The 18,808-nt window shown below is 39.0% G+C and overlaps 1 protein-coding gene across 1 annotated transcript in view; it reads left to right on the forward strand.

Moving 5' to 3' along the window:
- The window catches only part of LOC138617854 (RNA-binding motif, single-stranded-interacting protein 3-like), a 119,362-nt gene that overhangs the window by 79,560 nt on the left and 20,994 nt on the right, over window positions 1-18,808 (forward strand). Inside the window, exons 5-7 of the mRNA XM_069693174.1 lie at window positions 1,620-1,777; window positions 2,892-2,971; window positions 17,146-17,252. Of these exons, the coding sequence (XP_069549275.1) occupies window positions 1,620-1,777; window positions 2,892-2,971; window positions 17,146-17,252 (345 nt within the window). The remainder of the gene's footprint in view (window positions 1-1,619; window positions 1,778-2,891; window positions 2,972-17,145; window positions 17,253-18,808) is intronic.

Raw genomic sequence — 18,808 nt, forward strand, 5'->3', positions numbered from 1 at the left:
GACAACTGTGCCGCTTTCTATATTGGACACTCTGCCAAAGGAAAATCCTTGCTGACGCAGAGATATATTCAGACTTGCGGAAGAAAGGTAGAATATTTCAGACCTCTTCACTGGAGCTGTTCTGCTTATTCGGAGTCACTGATTACATAGATGGCTTTGGTCACAGTCTGGCAGTCTTGGAACTCCCACTCTTCGAACATCTGCGGTGCATGCAAAGGAAAATCCTCCATGGATAAAGGAAATATTTAGGTTGAAGATGAGCCCCATAGGGCAGCTTTTCTGTCACAAAGACACACAAGTATTCACTCAACAACGCACACACACACACTCTGGACACGGTTGTTTGCCATAGTACTAGTATCAAAGTAAACATTTGATTTATACAGAATATCATATTCATCATAGAGAAATTCAAATGTTCAAACTGTGACAAAGAGCCATCTAATAAAATGCATCATCGGCTTTCCAGGAGCTCCTGGGCCCTGATCATAATAAAATGTATCGTGATTCACAAACTCAAGTGCTTGTCCTTTTCAAGAGGTCCTATACTGGTCATGCCATCAGGATTTGCAAAGTTATGACCAAGCTTATAATGAATACATAAGTATCATTCCAACACAGAGGAGAGACACAGTTAACAAGGCCACAAACTCTCATAAAACATCACAGAACCATTTACTGCATTGACAGAGGCACTCAGGGCGGCTGTGGATCCTAATAGCTTTCATGAAATTATGAACTAATAGCTCGAAATCATGTTATAATTTATATAGCATGCATGTATTGTACCTCCTTCCTCTGAAGCAAGATTCAGTAAAATAGAGCCTCATCCATCAAACCCTTCCCTGCATCCATCCCGGTTTAATTTGCAAGCATCACACAGGCTTTGGTCTCTTGTGGAGGATCGTTTCAATGGAGTGCTGCCAAACACAACAAAAATAATTGAGGTATACTAGTCTAACTAACTGAGAGGCACATAAGATGGAGTTTTTTTCATTCCTCTGGAATTTTTTTTAATGTAACTCTGTTAACATCTGTGTATCCGGAGGGGGGTTTCCTTATTGCTTCAGGGGTTCTGAGCACGATGCCGGTGCACTGCCTTTTCAATGAAATGTTTATTCCTCTTTTGAGGAGAGTTTGCCTCTTGAGTTATATTCACAGATATTTTACAGTGGGATATACACTCATAAATAACAAATAAATAAAACAACTTAGCCTTTAATGCATTTACTGCTGTAAAAGCAGCTTTCAGTGAAAGGTTTCATTCAAGCCTTTTTTTTATTTCTTGTCACTTCATTTTAAGAATTTTACACATTTGAAAGCAAAAAAAAAAATGTTTTGGTTTGTACAAAGGCAATGTCATGGCCACATCTGTCCTCCTTCACCATCAGATCATATTATGCGTATGAGGAAAAGTCTGATAAAATTACATCATTAAGATTAAATGACATGAGTTGTTTCCATATTCTTTTTCTGTACTTTCTTGCAAGTGCAGCCAGTGTTTGTTTGTTCAAGGTTTCAAAAAGCTATCTTCAATCAGTGCTCATCTCTCTCAGACTAGATGCTACTTCTGCGGATGGTATTGAAACTGATGATCTTCTCCCGCTGTCTCTCCACAGCAACAGGAGCAGGACCCCACCAACCTTTACATATCCAACCTACCGGTTTCAATGGACGAGCAGGAGCTGGAGAACATGCTGAAGCCCTTCGGTCACGTCATTTCCACAAGGATACTGAGGGACGCCAATGGCCTGAGCAGAGGAGTCGGCTTTGCCCGGTATGCACAGAGATACAAACGCCTATATGTGCAACGAGTGTTGCTTAGTTCAGCATGTGACACTTCTCACAGACAGCTATGATTTCCATTACTATCACTTCAAGGTCAAATTTGACCTGTTAATTGTCAATACATTTTCTATTTCCTAGACAAACTATCATTTAATATTAGACACAAAATAATAAAGACGAATTATCATCACAGTATATTCATGTTCCTGTTGAAGATAATAACAATAGGTAATTGTAAATGGGTTGACTAACAACTATTTACAATCAAAGGGCTTTTAGCTCTAATGATACAACTCCACATTCCTGTACCCTTGGCCCCTTCACCCTGTGTGTGTGTGTGTGTGTGGGGGGGGGGGTGTGTGTGGGTGTGTGTGGTCTTCTCAGTTACATCATCGAGTGTGCCAGTGATTAGAATGCAGTCAGGGCTTCATTCAGGGTCACTGATATAAGGAAACCCCAGACCCACACAGAGACATAAATGCTCATATCACACACACACACACACACACACACACACACACACACACACACACACACACACACACACACACACACACACACACACACACACACACACACACACGCACACACGCACGCACGCACGCGCGCACACGCGCAGTGTCTGTCACAGTTTTTCCCTCTGTCACACACACACACACACACACACACACACACACACACACACACACACACACACACACACACACACTGGGTTTTGCTTGCCAAGCAGGCAATTAGTCATTGAGCTGTGATTGGGTGAGCAGAGCTGAATAGGGGCAGACAAAGAGGACATGACACACAACAGATCAGACTGAATGGAGCTTTTAAATGGGGACAAAGGAGAGGAAACCCCATAGAAAACACAGACACACAAACTCACAGACAGGCATGGGCCTAACTACAGCATTTTCCTCAGGCATACAGAGACAACCAAACACAGATGCATAAACAAGCAGGCTTTTAACATGCTCGCTGCAATGTAGGACACGTTTTTTGCCAGCACTCATATCTGCATACAGCGCATTCACTTCTACAGAAGCACAGAATGTGTTGTGCATTGACTTGTATCTGAAGTAGCACTGCTTTCTTTTTGTCTGTCCCAGGATGGAGTCGACAGAGAAGTGTGATGTGGTGATTCAAAATTTCAATGGAAAATTTTTGAAAACTCCTCCAGGCATGACGGGTAAGTGTCAGCCTTCGCCTAAATAAAATGCATGTGCACATTAAATTCAGTTTTAAGTTTCCTGTTGTGCTATTTTATTTGACATTGTCTATACTGAACACACCTTGGTTTCTACTTAATGTTATTGTCCAGCATTAGACATTTCTTTCCATGCTTCAGAAAAATGGATTATCCACTGCCTGCAGAAGCATGAAAATCATCTTTCTTTCATAGAATTTCAGTGGAACACTGGTTTCAGGCTAGTGGACTAATGTGCACCGTGTGACGTCAAATCATGACACCTAGAAATATTTATCTTTGTAGTTAAAAAAAGCTCACAGACACATTCATTTATTATTTTTATGTAGACTGAACACTGTTTTTACATCAATGAATTAGATTTTTACAGTCATGCAATGGATATCTCTACCTTTTGGCATCAAAACATCTGTCTGTGTACAAAGCACAGTCAGTGAAGCTGAGAGTACATCATCTTCTTGGCTCTCTCTCTCCCACTCCATCTCCTTAGACCTTCTTGACTTGATTTAGTAGGAAGATATGAGCGATTAATTCTTTCTCTGTACAAGACACAGATTGACACACACACACACACACACACACACACACACACACACACACACACACACACACACACACACACACACACACACACACACACACACACACACACACACACACACACACACACACACACACACACAAGCGCACGAGGCGCCTGTACATACACAGACAGACGTCCCCTAAAGCAAACAATCTGTCTCTGATTGTCCCCCCAAATAAACAGCAAAAAGTTGTGTCCTTTTTAACACTGAGGTGGAAGGAAGGGCTGAAGGATGGAATGAAAGGATAGCTATAGGAAGGGACGAAGAGAGATGGTGGAGGAAGAGGAGGAAAGGGGATCAGAGAGAAAAGAAGGTGGGTGAAAAGAAGGTGAGGTGAACCAAACTGAACGTGACACCGAATGAGAACGACGAGATGGAAATACAGAGTGATCAGGGATAGATAGAGAGAAAGGAGGTGCAGTCCACAGAATACAGAGAGCTGTGCTCTGTGTCCGATGCCATCGCAGTGTGATTTGTGAGTTACTCACATACTGCTGTATGCTGTGCTGTCCAAAGCAAGTATAGTTGTAATTTTGTGACAAGATAAGGATCCAGTATTTTATCCATTGCTGCCTGTTTCTGCAGTCTTTTTCTTTGTGTGAGAAAAACAAAATTAAAACTCCTCATAAAAGTGAAAACTTGATTTAATGACAAATCTGAAAAGAAAATGTTTTTTGTGCAGATTATTATATCTTATCAAAGAAAGCAGTGATACTTATTGTCTCAGATAATTTAATCAAAATGTATTAAGAGAAATCCCACTTGAGGTTACCACATTCATAATTTCATAAATTGATTAACTTCTGCTTCCACTTACTGTGATACAGCACAACATACTGAAACCTACTCGTGACTAATGTGCAATCATACATAGTTAAGTAACTTAAAGCTGCTCTACTTTCTATTTTCATGTCAACAATGGATTCAATATTATGTTTAATGTGAAAGGGGTCGCTCATCATAATTAAATCAAAAAATATTACTCCGAACTCTACTGACCGCCTCACCTTTTTTAGGTCAGTGTTTTGGTCTTGCAGCTTTGCAGTTTTGCAGTTTTGGTTTTTCAGCTGTTTTCAGTTAAAAATAAAAAAAAATCTAAAAAAAACCAGAACAACTACTTGCATCAGACAAAGGTAGTGTTAATGAACATAGTGAAGCCTGTAGCAGGTAAAGAGCTATATATATTTCTCAAAAGTTGTTATTAAAGGAGAAAATACTGGAGTTGACCCTAACAATTTTTCTCAGCTGCTAAGATGCCAAAAAATTATTTGTGACTTGTTGTGCTGCCCCCAAGTGGCCGCCATTTTTGTTAACGTAGGTCTGTACTTAAAATCTCACACAAACACAGATGCACTCATGCTGTTTATACCCACCAAGTCACTGACCTCCATATTTAAAGAGATAGATTGCTTGTCTTTGCCAGTGGTGCTCATTTTATACTCTCTCTTTGGTTGTGGGTCTGTCTGTCTGTCTGTGTGTGTGTGTGTGTGTGTGTGTGTGTGTGTGTGTGTGTGTGTGTGTGTGTGTGTGTGTGTGTGTGTGTGTGTGTGTGTGTGTGTGTGTGTGTGTGTGTGTGTGTGTGTGTGTGTATGTGCATTGGATATTACCAATTTCACTAGTTTGTTAGATCAGGTCAATTTAAGTCGTCATGCTGTATTTTTATACACACACACACACACACACACACACACACACACACACACACACACACACACACACACACACACACACACACACACACACACACACACACATTTTGCTTACTCGTCTAATACATGATAAAAAAAAAAAACGTGTCAAAGCGGGGCTCCACTGATTTATGTCACTGGTGTTGTGTGTTGCTGACAATCTGTGGCATTTCCAAGGCTCTTGTGGTGACATTATGACAGGCCTTTGTGCTTTGTTTTGTCGTTCGTTTACTTATTACTTACATTTGTTGTCTTACAGTAACACTGCTCTCAAAGGTTGAAATGTCTGGTCCAATGTAATGTGTTACTGTACTGTATGTGTGCATGTCATTGAATGATGTGTCATTGTGTCTTTGCCTGTGTATTCCTCTGATTAATACCGCAGTCTGTCCATTCAGATTGATGTATCGACGGGCAACAGTAATATTTTACTCTCAAGCCACAAGATGAATGCTTATATTGATCACATGACCAGAGCTCCCATCAGCCATCGTTAACAGGAAGTCAATTGATCCGCATTTTTCTGAATTCGCCCTGTGGTTTAACTCCTAGAGAGAGAGAGTATCTAAATCAGACACAGACGACGATCTCTGTGCCCTTTACATTTTATTGAGACAGGAATTGAAAGGATCTGGTTATACAGATTCACACAATGGTCACTGTTATTTTTCCATGTACAAATACAGAATGTGCAGAGTTTATTTACATAAAATCTCAGGTCTCTGGAGTGACACCACAGCTCGTGATCTCCAGAGCCAAAACATATTGGAAAGATCTTTACCGCTCGTAACATCTCATCACTTTTAGAGAGTAAAGTTGTCCTGGAAATTCAACATTCCAATCAGAGGTGTAAATCAAGTCATCACAGTTTGTGTATTTACTGTACATTGTAATTCTGTCTTCTCTGTGTGTGTCGTTCAATAATGCTCAACCCCCCTGCTGTGAGGGGGAGTCAGAGCTGGTGGGGAACCATTCCCATCCAGCCATAAAGAGCACAGACAGCAGGCAGTAGATCATTTTCTGTCAAAGTGGGATATAATATATATTTCTAATTCTTGATGGCAGATTGACTTTAAGCATAAATTAAGTTAGGATTTTACATTATTCTTATGGAGAGAAAATCTTAATTAATCTCTTGTTTCTCCAGTCAAGAGTTTTTATCATTTTGCACATTAGAGGCAACCAACGTTTTTCCTTTAAATTGGTTTTCTCTCTATAGTTATGTATTTTTCTCTGTTTTAGTTTAATCTTTGTCACCTCCTCTTACCTAGCCGCCCGTCTCACATTAATCTCCCTTTCTTCTATCTCCACTGATCCCATTACATTTCCTCTTCACCCAGTTGGTGCTCTTTCTTTCCTTCTCCATCTTTCTTTTCCGTTTAAAAAAAAAAAATCTTGTTTTGTTTGTTTCTCTTTCTCTTCCACTTAATACTGTATATGCCGACAGCCACAACGTTAAAACCACTGACAGATGAAGTGAATAACATCGATTGTCTTGTTCTTGTGACACCTGTCAAGGGGTGGGATATATTAGACAGTAAGTGAAGAGTCTGTTCTTGGAATTGATGTGATGGAAGCAGGAAAAAAGCCAAGTGTAAGGATCTGAGCAACTGTCAAGGCTAGGGTCAGAGCGTCTTAAAAATGGAACATCTTGTCATATTCCCAGTCTGCACCAAAGCTCATGTGTGCCCAAGACTCATTGCTGCACATGGGGAGTGAAGGCTTACCTGTTTGGTCCGATCCCACACAGGAGCTGCTGTAACACAAAATGTTGAAAACCCTAAATGCTGGCTATGATAGAAAGGTGTGAGAACCCACAGGGCATTACAGCTTGGCTGCATTTGGGGCTGTGTCGCCGCAGGCCGGTCAGAGTGCCCATGCTGAGCTCTGTCTACCACTGAAAGTGGGCCTGTGAGCATCAGAAGTGGACGATGGAGCAATGGAAGAAGGTGGCCTGGTCTGATGAATCACGTTTTCTTTTACATTATGTGGACGACCGTGTGTGTGTGTCATTTACCAGAAGAGGAGATGGTAGCGGGATTCACGATGGGAAGAAGGCAAGCTGGCAGAGGCAAAGTGATGCTCCAGGCAATATCCTGCTGGAAATATTTGGGTCCTGTCAATCATGTGGATGTTACTTTGATATGGACCACCTACCTAAACATTGTTGTATACCACATACACCCCTTCATGGCAGTGGTATTTCGTGATGGTAGTGGCCTTTTCCAGCAGGATAATGCACCATGTCACACTACAAAATTGTTCGGAAAGAGTTTGAGAAACATCACAAAGAGTTCAAGGTGTTGACTTGGCCTTTAAATGTCCCAGATCCCAATTCTATCAAGCATCCGTGGAATGTGCTCGAAAAGCTAGTCCAATCCATGGAGGCCCCACCCTTCGACTTACGGGACTTAAAGGTTCTACTGCTAACGTCTTGGTGCCTGATACCACAGGACACCTTCAGAGGTCTTGCCTCTGTCTAGATGGGATAGAGCAGTTTTGTCAGCACAAGCAGGACCCATTCTTAGGCAGGTTCAATGCCTGATCGGTGTATAGCGTCAGTTTTTTCCTTGGTCCTGCCCTCCCCAATGGGAACACATACAGGGGACAAGAATGAAGAGTGCCGATCTCACAGATGGCCTATTATCATCCAGTAGTTTCAATAATAATCAGTCTTTTAAAAAGGAATGGAGCCTTAAATGTCTGGTATGATCATGAGGCATTAAGTCCCCATTCTCAGCAATACCAATACTTTCATGAATGGGAAATTAATTTTATTTGATGTTCCTGATAATGGTGGAAAACAATTGAATGACACTGCACTAAAAAAACGATGGTGTGATTATGTGACCATACTGAAGTGTCAGGCTTGGTGTCAGTTTACAAGTGTTACTTGAAGGCACTTGTTCAAGAGTCAAACGTATGGGTGTTACAATGTGATGCTTTTGAACCACTAACCACTAACATATTTATAATGGTATTATAATGGTAAAAGCAATATGAATATACATTTTCTATATATAGTTTAAAATTTGGTGGCAAATAGTAGGTTTCCTCTCATGTTTGATGCTTGAACAAGTAAAGCTCCAGAGTACATATTGCTGTCTTCAAGAGCTATTTGATGCCAGATGTATTGAACAGAAAAAAAAGGATTGCATCCAATTCAGCCCAGCTTGTGGATTCTTCATTTAGTTACATTTGGAAATTGGATCCCTCTTTGGTAATGGATTTCGGGGATTGACTCCCACATATATGATAGCTCACTTATAGGCTTTTAAGGTTTTTAATTAGCTAAAGTTGCTTTCCTTTGAAGGGAATTTCACGAATGTCAGAACGTCACAGTAGAACTCTGTGTTGACAGTCTAACTCTAGGGGATGAATTCAAGGTGCATAACCCTGCAAATATCAAAGAAAACACACCTGGTTGCCACATGACCTGATGCACCTTTTCTGGTTTTGGACAGTTAAGTTATGCCAATCTTGAAACATTAATGTCACTCATAAAACCTTTCCAGGGTCGTTGCTTCATAGTCATAGGCTGTCTGAAGCATTTCAAGGGCCTCTGTGGTCTATTTCCTAAATTTGACACAAAATTGTATGGACGCTCACAAAAACGTGTAACTCCATTGCTAATGAAGATAAAGAAATACTTACTCATGAAGGTTATAGCGTATCTGTGCTCCATGCACGTCGCTGTACTACGTACCTTTCACACGCAACAGGAGCAGTCTCATAACTCTTTGATCGACCCTTGTACAGTGTATTTTCTGCACTCAACCATAGCATTGAGAATAACCTGTGTGTTTCATCCGCCCTGGTAGTTTTCTTCACCTCGTAGGTGTCCCTCTTACCAGAACTGAAATAAGTATGTTTGTTTGCTCTGCTGGAGTTTCAACAGTTTCTTTGGTGCCCTACTGCCGTTTGCGATATCCCACTGCTCCAATGACTGGTAACAGTATGTGATCCATTCTTCACAGTAAAGTCCACCCACCCTGTTCCCTATAAACATGTCCTGTCAGTTAAACATAAAATGTCACAGATTGAAAACTCAGTTTAAAGTCAGTAAAGCACTATTTTTGTTATCCCCACTGCATTCATCTTTACACAATCACATTCAGACACAGAACTACCATTTTCCCCTGTCATTTTGTTGACATTGCTGTCTTCACACCTTTATTACTTATTTGTGGTAGCTGTTGCTGTAGCAATTGGGTGTCGCAGTGTTTTTGCATCCAAATAATGCAAGAAAACACAAACACTACAGTGGCAAAATTCAATCCACTAAGCAGTGGATTAATAAATTAAATTTGTACTGCAAGCCTAAGGTAATGACTGCAAATAAAAAGTCACCGGTGTGTGAACAAAAGCACTTGTCCAGTGCAGTGTTTTTGTCTTTTTAGTTTTTGTAGCAGGGGTCTTCAACGTTTTTCAGGCCAAGGACCCCCAAACTGATAGAGATGGACCAGGGACCCCCTACTATATATATTGTATAAAATAGTGTTTTATATGAAACTGGAGGAGTGCAGGAGGCTTGGAGGGACATGTCCAGGCTAGTCTCACGCTGAGTGAACCAGTGCCCAATTTAAGAGCTCCTGTGTGTCACTGAATGTGTGCATTTCTGACTGAAAGATAATATCTTCTGCCTCCATTTATCCATGCGCTACAGCATGTTGAATTCATGTTAATGTGTATTTAAAGACATTTCAATTTGTGTAAAAAAAAACTTTTTACAAAAATTTGAAAAAACAAATTGTCTAATCAACCAAAAATTTCACGGACCCCTTGCACTGCCTCCACGGACCCCCTATTGAAGACCTCTGTCTTATAGTATCATGTAGCTTCTGGCAAGGACTTGTGTTAAGATTGAGTCATGGGAAACTCATGCAGTGACACAACTACACACACTACATAGTAGTTCAATGTGTGGGCGGGTCTTTTTTTTTTTAAATTTTTGGTCGTTCAGTATTTGAGAGCTTGAGCTCTTACAGTACAGAGCCTGGTACCAGTAAAGCAAAAACAACGGTTGAGTTTTAAATACTAACTTACTATTGACATGATTAATTTACCAGTCCTAAAATGTGTTGATATATTTGTTGAATGATATTCTGTAGGATAAGAAACATATTTAACATTTTGTTTATATTATATATTGCCTAAATTTAAAAAAAATAAATAAATAAATAAATAAAAATCCTGTTTACTGTATGTGGTTCTGTGTCTACACTTACTACTGTATTTCACTAATTACTGATCCAGCCAGCGTCATCAGCAGATTTTGCTTCCATAAATATTTGGAGACCTGAGTAATTGTATGCACTGCGCACTAGTTTGTAGTAGTGTTGCGCTTGAGGCTCGTCAACAATTCAAAATAATTTTTCCTAAATTCGATTTGATTGAATTTCTTAGCATCAACTCCATGTCCTGTTTACTAAAACCTAACATCAATCTGAACTCTTTGGAAGTCCAAATATTTGGTTCAGCCAAATTAACTTGACATGCCCAAAAGTGACCCATTTAATGGGGCAGGCACAGCTGTACCCAAATTCATCATGAATTCATCACTTTGTGTTACAGAGCCACCAGAGTGAGAGCAGCAGGGGTCAAACTGACAATTAAAAAATGCCCTTCCTCCCTTTAAAGCACTCTTGTGAAATGCAACAGATTGTAAAAATATAACTGTGAAAGCAAGCTGAATAAATAATGTGATGCACCAGTTTTAGCAGCTTTTTCTGCAGGTAATCTTGTCTCTGAATGTTTTGTGCTTGTTGTTGACCTCTGACTGTGTGGCAGCTAAGTTCACCTCCTAGGAATAAATAAAATGTATTATTGTCCCTCTCATCATCAGTATTTATGCCTTGTCACTGTTTTTTTTTTTTTGAATGAATATAAAGTGAATTACAGAGTATATTGGATTTTTACTTTAAATTTACAAACATAATTATTGAACAGTTTATTTATTTCAATGAAATGACTCAAAAGACACAACTTTATGCGTTGTTTGTATTTTGTAAGGTATCCTTTTTGAACATGAGCCAATATTGATTAATTAACAGCCAATACCAATCCTTGCAACATTTGTACCATATTTGTTGAAATACTGGCTTGCTAGACCAGTTTTACGAATCAAGACCAGTTTTACAAATCAACAATAGCTCCATCAAAAAAGTACTTTTCCCTTAAATTATTTTCTGTCATGAGAAAAAAAATAGGTATGTCCTGTGTGACCTTTTTCAACATATTTAAACAAGCAGACACTTTGAAAGGATGCTTATAAAGGTCATATAGTTTAACAACACCACATGGAAAATTTACTTTTTCTGTCATTTATTCAATAAAAATGTCTTGCAATGTTCCTCTGTCAAAAAGTAACTTCATCATTGGCATCAGAAGCGAGTATTGCCCCCTTTAGCAGAAATAACCTTCCCATAATTGTCCACCCGTTTCTGACATTGGCTTGCTTAATTTTTGACCACTCTTCCATGTACAAGTCTATCAATTACAAGATGTTTGAAGGTTTTCTTGCATATACTTCCAATTTCAAATCCCACATAATTTTAGTTGGATTCAGATATTTCCTTTTGGATTTTTCTCACGCTTAGGATCATCATCTTCTTGAGAAATCCACATCCTGTTGGGCTTCAACTTTTAGACAGATGACATCACATTATTTTCAAGTACTTTTTGATATGATGCAGTTTCAGATTCATAGTTGAACCAACAACTTGCCTAGTCCCACAGGCAGTGGAGCAACTCCAAACCATGACATTTCCATCTTTCCTGATATGTTCATTGGCAAACTATAGTTTTACTTGAATGTTCTTTTTGGACAGCAAAGGCTTTTTCCTGGCATACCTCCCATGCAGGTCAAATTTGTGCAAACTCTTTCTGACTGTCGACACTTGCACTTTGACACCAGCAGTTGGAGGATAACTGCAGATTCTGTGATGAAATTTGGGGTTTCTCAGAACTTATTTTCACATCAAATGATCTGCTGTATTGGGCTGAATTTGCTGGGGAAAAATAAATCCCGTGCCAGGCTAATTAATAAACATCCACAACTTTTTTTTCTCAAAATGCCTTAGAGAGCTCTTTAGATCTTTGCATGATGATGGCAAATGTTCTCGATGTCAAAGGAATGAACCCCTGATCATAGTTTTTTTATTTGAAGGTGTAATAAATGTAGAAACTTGTTGTTTCAATGTGACTAATTCGATTTTTTTTTTTTTTTTTTTTTTGTATTTATTCAAGTGACGAAAATGACTTTAAAACGTCAATTTTATGTACAGTATCTTTGGGATGTGTATAATAGTTTTACGAATGGGAACTATTTCAAAGTGTTTGCTTGTTCAAATCTGTTAAAAAAGTCAATGATTTCCATGAGATGTACTTATTTTTTCACGTGACTGTGGCTGAATTGGCTCTTTACATACATATAATTAAATGCTGCATTATAAATATAAATCTACATTTAAAAAAAATGTCACTTCAATTCTATCGTTCTTTTTTTTCACATTGTTGCAGTCCGCAGTTCAAACCCCTACATGTTCTCTGTACTTTGTGTTATTTTGGAGGAATTGTGAAATACCACGACAGTATAATCAGGCTTCTCAGATGTAAATAATAATAGGATCAAACTTCAGGTATCCAAGAATGTAGCAGCAGTCCACATAAACATTTATATCAAAAAAGGAAACGTAAAATTTCTCTGGGACCATTTATGGACGTGTCCAAATTTCTTCCCCAACAAAATATTGGACTCCTGCATTTGACTTCTCCAGCAGTCTGAGTTCAAGCTCCAGATGCACAGAGGCAATCAAAGCAATCTAACAATATTGATATTTGACTATTGATGCGTCTGTGTAGGCATGTTTGTGCATATAAACACTGGCCCATAGGGTTTAATGTCTGGAGCCAGCAACAATGTTGTGTATGTGTTTTTTTTTTTTTTTGTCTGTGAAGAGATATATGCTACTATCAGGGATTACACAAAACTGAATATGGGGAGTAACTCTCGTGTTCTCACTTCACAGAAATGTCTCGTCGATATCATGTTGTATGCTTTCTTCTCTAGTTGTTAATATGACAAAGACCAAGGAAGTGAATGAAGGAAAAAGCACAGAGAGATTAAGAGATTTAGTTTGTCATTCCTTAGTAGACAGCTGTCACATCATGGCTAAAGTAATGATGTGACATTACTTTTAGCTACTTAGCATGTATGTTTACATTATTAATTATAACAATAAAAATAAAACAAATTTCATCTCACTCAAGCTCAAAGACACAAATGTTTTCTGTCTGTGATGAGGCTGGTAAACAGAATAACAGATCCAATTCAACCCACAGGGGTATAATTTTCACACAAACACAAAGGACAAACAATTTTTTTCAGATCAGCTGTGGTTTCTGCTTTCTTTGTGTGGAACTTTAGAGAAGACGCAGACAAGAAAGTATCCTGACTTTAAACTTGATAAGTTGTCAGCCATCACCAGTGTGGCTTTCTCTGTCTGTCACACCAGTAAAACAAAACAGCATCACAACACAGATATGCAGCCTTTAAGTCTGTATCAAGAGTGCGTGTCAGTCCTCACGTCACATATTTTCCTCATACTCATGAAGAAGCAACCATTTGTCGTAGAAATACACAGACATCGATGAACTTCTGTCTTGTGAGGGTAAAAATATATTTACCTGAGAGTGAAATCCATGGCATTCCCAAAAGTTGGTTTTACTATAGTCTGAAATCTATAACTCAAGATTGATAATTATAGTTTCCAACTACTTCATATGAATAGTAGTCAAATTTATGTAAAATGTTCATCAGTAAAATGTTCTTCATTAACGCGAACGATGCCCCTGAGCCATTTCAGAAGCACCAGAACCTTACTAGTGTAGAAACCAGACTAAATGTAGTTTTCCTGACCTTGTACCATGTCGTTTATTGTCCCAAAAAGACTGTGCTGTGACGGCTAACACTTTCCAGTGGCATTCGGGATGTTTAGGTAGTTTCCAGTGGTGACCATCAGTGATTGGTCAACAAATTCAAGACATGCAGCTACAACTTCACTGATTTCCTGTAATGCTTTAGAATGTTTAAGAAAAGTTCCTTGAGACTCAGAGAGAGGGTGTGAGCAAACTATTTGCTTGCACAGACAAATATGCAGTCTGAGGCTGATGGAGCCAGATTGTGACTGAATGTGAAAAACAATTAGTTTTATCGCGGTTATGTGCTAGAGCAATTATTAATAACCATAAAGAATTTGGATTATTGTTACTTTGGAAACAGATAATCTGGAGTTTTCTTTTCTTTTACTGTCTCTGCATGTCTCGTTTGTATTCATTCATTCCATCAGATATCAGTTGCACAACAGTAAATGTAAAGGTCAACACAAGGAATGTTTATTTCTTTGTGTATTGAAATTGAGTCTTAAATAGTGTTTTTGTTCATTAAGGAACTAATTTGCCTAATCTTCTCAAATCCTTTGATTGGACAAACACAAATTTAGGCTCCATAGTTTCAGGAACTATATGGTTAAAAAAAGGGCTGCAGAAGAATGAAGGCCTGAGTAAGTTAATGCTGAAAAACACCCAGTAACATTTTTAATAGCTTTTAAGTTACCCATTAAATTCCTTCTACTAAAGTGAGTTATTTACTTCACTCGTCTTGTTGTCTCTGGTTTGGTTTTCAATCTTTACTGACAGTAAAAACATCTCCCTCACTTTTCTTGGTGTTTCTATGTTTGGAGGATGAAGCCCTGTATATTTCTGGAGGTTACTACACAGAGTTTTGTGGTGATACTTGCGCACATGTTTACATACACCTACACAAAGTACTCTTCATCAAATGTATGTGAATGTATAGGGTAGAGTGGGTAAAAGAGAGACACAGAGGGGGAGTGATTGAGATAGATGAATGGCGAAGGCAAAGGATGATAACAGAGCCTCACCGTTGTGGCCTGTTATTCAGCTGGAGCTCAAGTTAGTGTAATGACAAAGTACTCTTACATGCAGTGTAATCACACACTTACCTTTGTAGGACCCATCTGGGCCCCAGGTGTTCCAGAGAACTCTCATCTGAGTCTTCAGGCTCTGAATGGTTTTCTCCTCTGAGAACACTTCTTCTAATTTTTCAGTTTACTGAGACGAAGAAACATTTTTCTTGAAGTAGGCGAGATAATTGCGTAGTTTATTTTGGCATTCATAATGTGTGAGTCAGTGCCAGCATGATGATGATATTGCAATTTGTTCATAGCTTTCTGTGTCTTTTAAGAACTTTTTTTTATTCCTGTGCTACACACAGTGATCAGGATTTGACTTTCTCTGCAGTTTGAAATCATTCCCAGTTAAATAGGACAAGAGTGCCAGCTAATAGCCTCTTTAAAGATGCATCAGTGACTCAAAACATGCCTTGGTGGATGTATTAAAGTAGCAAGTGAGAGGCAATGCATAAAAGTAGGTGGTTTATTCAATTTCTGGGTCAAGAGGTATCAGTGTAAAACAGAATCAGGAGATGAACAGAAGACTTGTTGTGACAATGTTTCTTCGTGGACTGTAGAGCCTTATAATTCACTGAGTTATGCTCAAATAACATTTAAATGCCATTGTTTTTTATATGCTGTTATGGTGATGCGTTGTGCCTCATTGCTTGCTATGATAGAGGTAGAATAAATTGTCTAATGAATATTATATAATTATCACCTCTGCTGAGAAGGTTATGTTTTCATTGCGGTGTGTGTCTTTTAGTGATTTTCACTGTTTATTAGAGGATATCAAATATATTTGTAGTCCATTCCTAGGAGGGAAGTACAAATGCTTGGGTAACTCCAGGACAGATTTACTTTGACACACTGACTGAACATGTTAATCGAGTTATATCTCGGATATATCAGATTATAATCTGTTCTTCGTTTGCATGTACGCAGAACAAAAAAAACTGGTTGTGAGTTTACATGTGTACAGGTCCATGTTTGTAAATGTTGAACAATGAGTGGAAATCCACAGAAATACAGTAGGCTATGCCCTTGTGTCAGAGATCCCACTGAAGACTATCTGTTGACTGCCTCACTACACAATCTCTTAAACGTCTTATCTGAGTGTCCTGGTTCATGTTAGGATAATACTTTCTTATTGTGTTGTTGAGTCATGCTATTTCCCAGAAATAGAAGCCATTGTTCACATTCGCTTGCTTTCTCGAAATTTCTGAAGATATGCCTTTAAAATAAAATAAATAGAGAACAAAGCCTTTTGTTCTTTAGGATAATCCTGCCTCAATCCAGCTACTTCCTATTTTTTCAGAAGCCTCTCGGGTATATTCTACAGCCTATTAGATTGAAGTTAGAGTTTGGTGAACTTTTGTATGGGAGGTCACACTCAGTTAATCCTATTTGTAATCAAGCCTTTCTTCTTTCTCTGGTCCAGAAAAGGACCATGTTGTCTTTGGAGCAATCACAGTCGCAGTCTATTGCCCGGGGTTCAAACTGTGTAGTTATTTATCTTATTAAGTATGCCTGTTTGGGTTGTCGTTTGAACCTCGCTCACCATGCTTTGATGATTAGCTTGTGGCTTTGTTTCTACGTCAAGGCTGCTCTTGTGAAAGCATGGTTGTAAGAGTTGTAGAGATGGTGCGATAACTGCTGTTGTATAGATGTTTGGATTAGAAGTGGAAGAAATAAATGTAAGAGCTGAAGTGCACTTTTCAGGTCCAGCTAATTTATGTTATGTTTTTTTGTTTAACCCACAGCATAACACTCTGTCTTTAAATCAAATCTTTAAATCTAATTCATACCATTAGGAATGTAATTTTACTTTTTTTTCCCCCTGCTATTAAAATGATGAATTCATCTCAGTGTTCATCTTTGTCTCCCTCTCTGTATGACTCACTCTGCAGCCCCTGCAGAGCCTTTGCTGTGCAAGTTTGCTGATGGAGGCCAGAAGAAGAGGCAGACACAGGTCAAGTATCCCCAGAATGGCCGACCGTGGACACGGGAAGGAGAGGTGAGGCTTAAAAGTCTATTTAATCATCGAGAAAAGCTTACCAGTGGCCTTAAAAAAAGATTCCCTTTACCGGCAGCACGGCAGCTTTTTCTTAAAACAGAGGAAAAAGAGAAATAGTGACACAAGAAGCATGTTTTTCTCTCAGGTTTGTTACAACATAAGCCTTTTACCCTCTGCCACTATAAAAGAAAGCAACGTAGAATTTTTATTAGGTAGAATGGTTCAGACAATTCAACATAAAATGAAATACAGCCCGTGTGGTTTCACAACCAGAATGAGCACATTGAGTCTACTAACATGATATTCAAGAGGAAATAGTGAAGTTAACGAAACCAAATGTTCTGTTATTCTAATTTAGTTTCATGTGTGACCACAGTATACACACAAACCTCTTTAAAACCTTTTACTGCTCTATTTTCATTTGCCAAATAGCAGTAATCATAATATAATAGTCACTACAATGACTACAATTGTGCTGCTTCCTATGAAGTAGTATCTGTAGCTGTTTCCTAGGAAACATCCTAAATATCTGGCTGATGTTCCCTTTGACATTCTTTTCCACATTTTAAGTTTAAAATCAGAAACGCTTGACAGGCCCCCCTGCTTGGTCATTAACAGCTTTCATTTTCAGTCACATACTGTAGGCTGAGTTACAGATGCTGCTGACAGTATGAAAGCTGGCGTATATAAAGGTTGTTAAATTTAAAATACAAGGTTTCTGCAAAGTTGTTTTGTGCTTTCATTGAAACTCCCACCTCCAGTCTGTCATCTTCACAAGAAATGAAACTTTGTGCAGGGGATTGAAAGTAGACTGACTGTTGCACAATGCAGAGAGTTCAGAAGTTTTTAGTGTCGATACCAAAGCTTTAATTTACAGAACAAGGGGAAAATTAATTATAATGACGACACCCACACACTGAGTGCAATTTTTAACAGTTTCCTGACATTTGCATCACATGGAGGCTGAGAAAGAGCAGTGAAGCGAAATGAAAGGCAGCCAGGCAGAAATGGTGCACCGCAAAACCAGCCGCCACAAAAACAGCAGGATGCTGCAGTGTGTGTGTGTGTGTGTGTGTGTGTGTGTGTGTGTTTTTGACCTTCGTGTGTGTGTGTTTGTGTGTAGCGGGCTCAGATTGCTGTTTTAGTTTTTATTTCTAAGAGCAAACAGTGACACATCACATCAGCGCTTCTTTTACATTAGACACTCTGGTGTTAGTGATTCTGTTCTTGTGCCCTGTTGTCAACATTTATGAATTGTCAGTTGAGCTTGAAATAAATGATCAGAGCTTTCAGTGTGATTTCTCACACGTTTGTCTGTGGCCCGAGTCCTGACAGGCCTTGCTTGGCCCTGAAGCATCTCTTCAGAGGTTTACGCATTTGTCGGATCCAGGTCTCCGAGTCCAGGCTGACTAATAGAGACATCTGGCCACGGAGATGCTTTGAGGTGCCTCGCTGCGCCCTCACACTCACTCAACCGATCCTAATCTCCCACAAACCCTCACTCCTAAATGAGTGTGGCCTTGGGACAATGACATGAGCCCATATTACACACACAA

This window comes from Brachyistius frenatus, unplaced genomic scaffold (assembly GCF_029030835.1).
Source record: "Brachyistius frenatus isolate BFR_SWC_R1_liver_20210118 unplaced genomic scaffold, ASM2903083v1 Contig_14, whole genome shotgun sequence".
NCBI lineage: Eukaryota > Metazoa > Chordata > Actinopteri > Embiotocidae > Brachyistius > Brachyistius frenatus.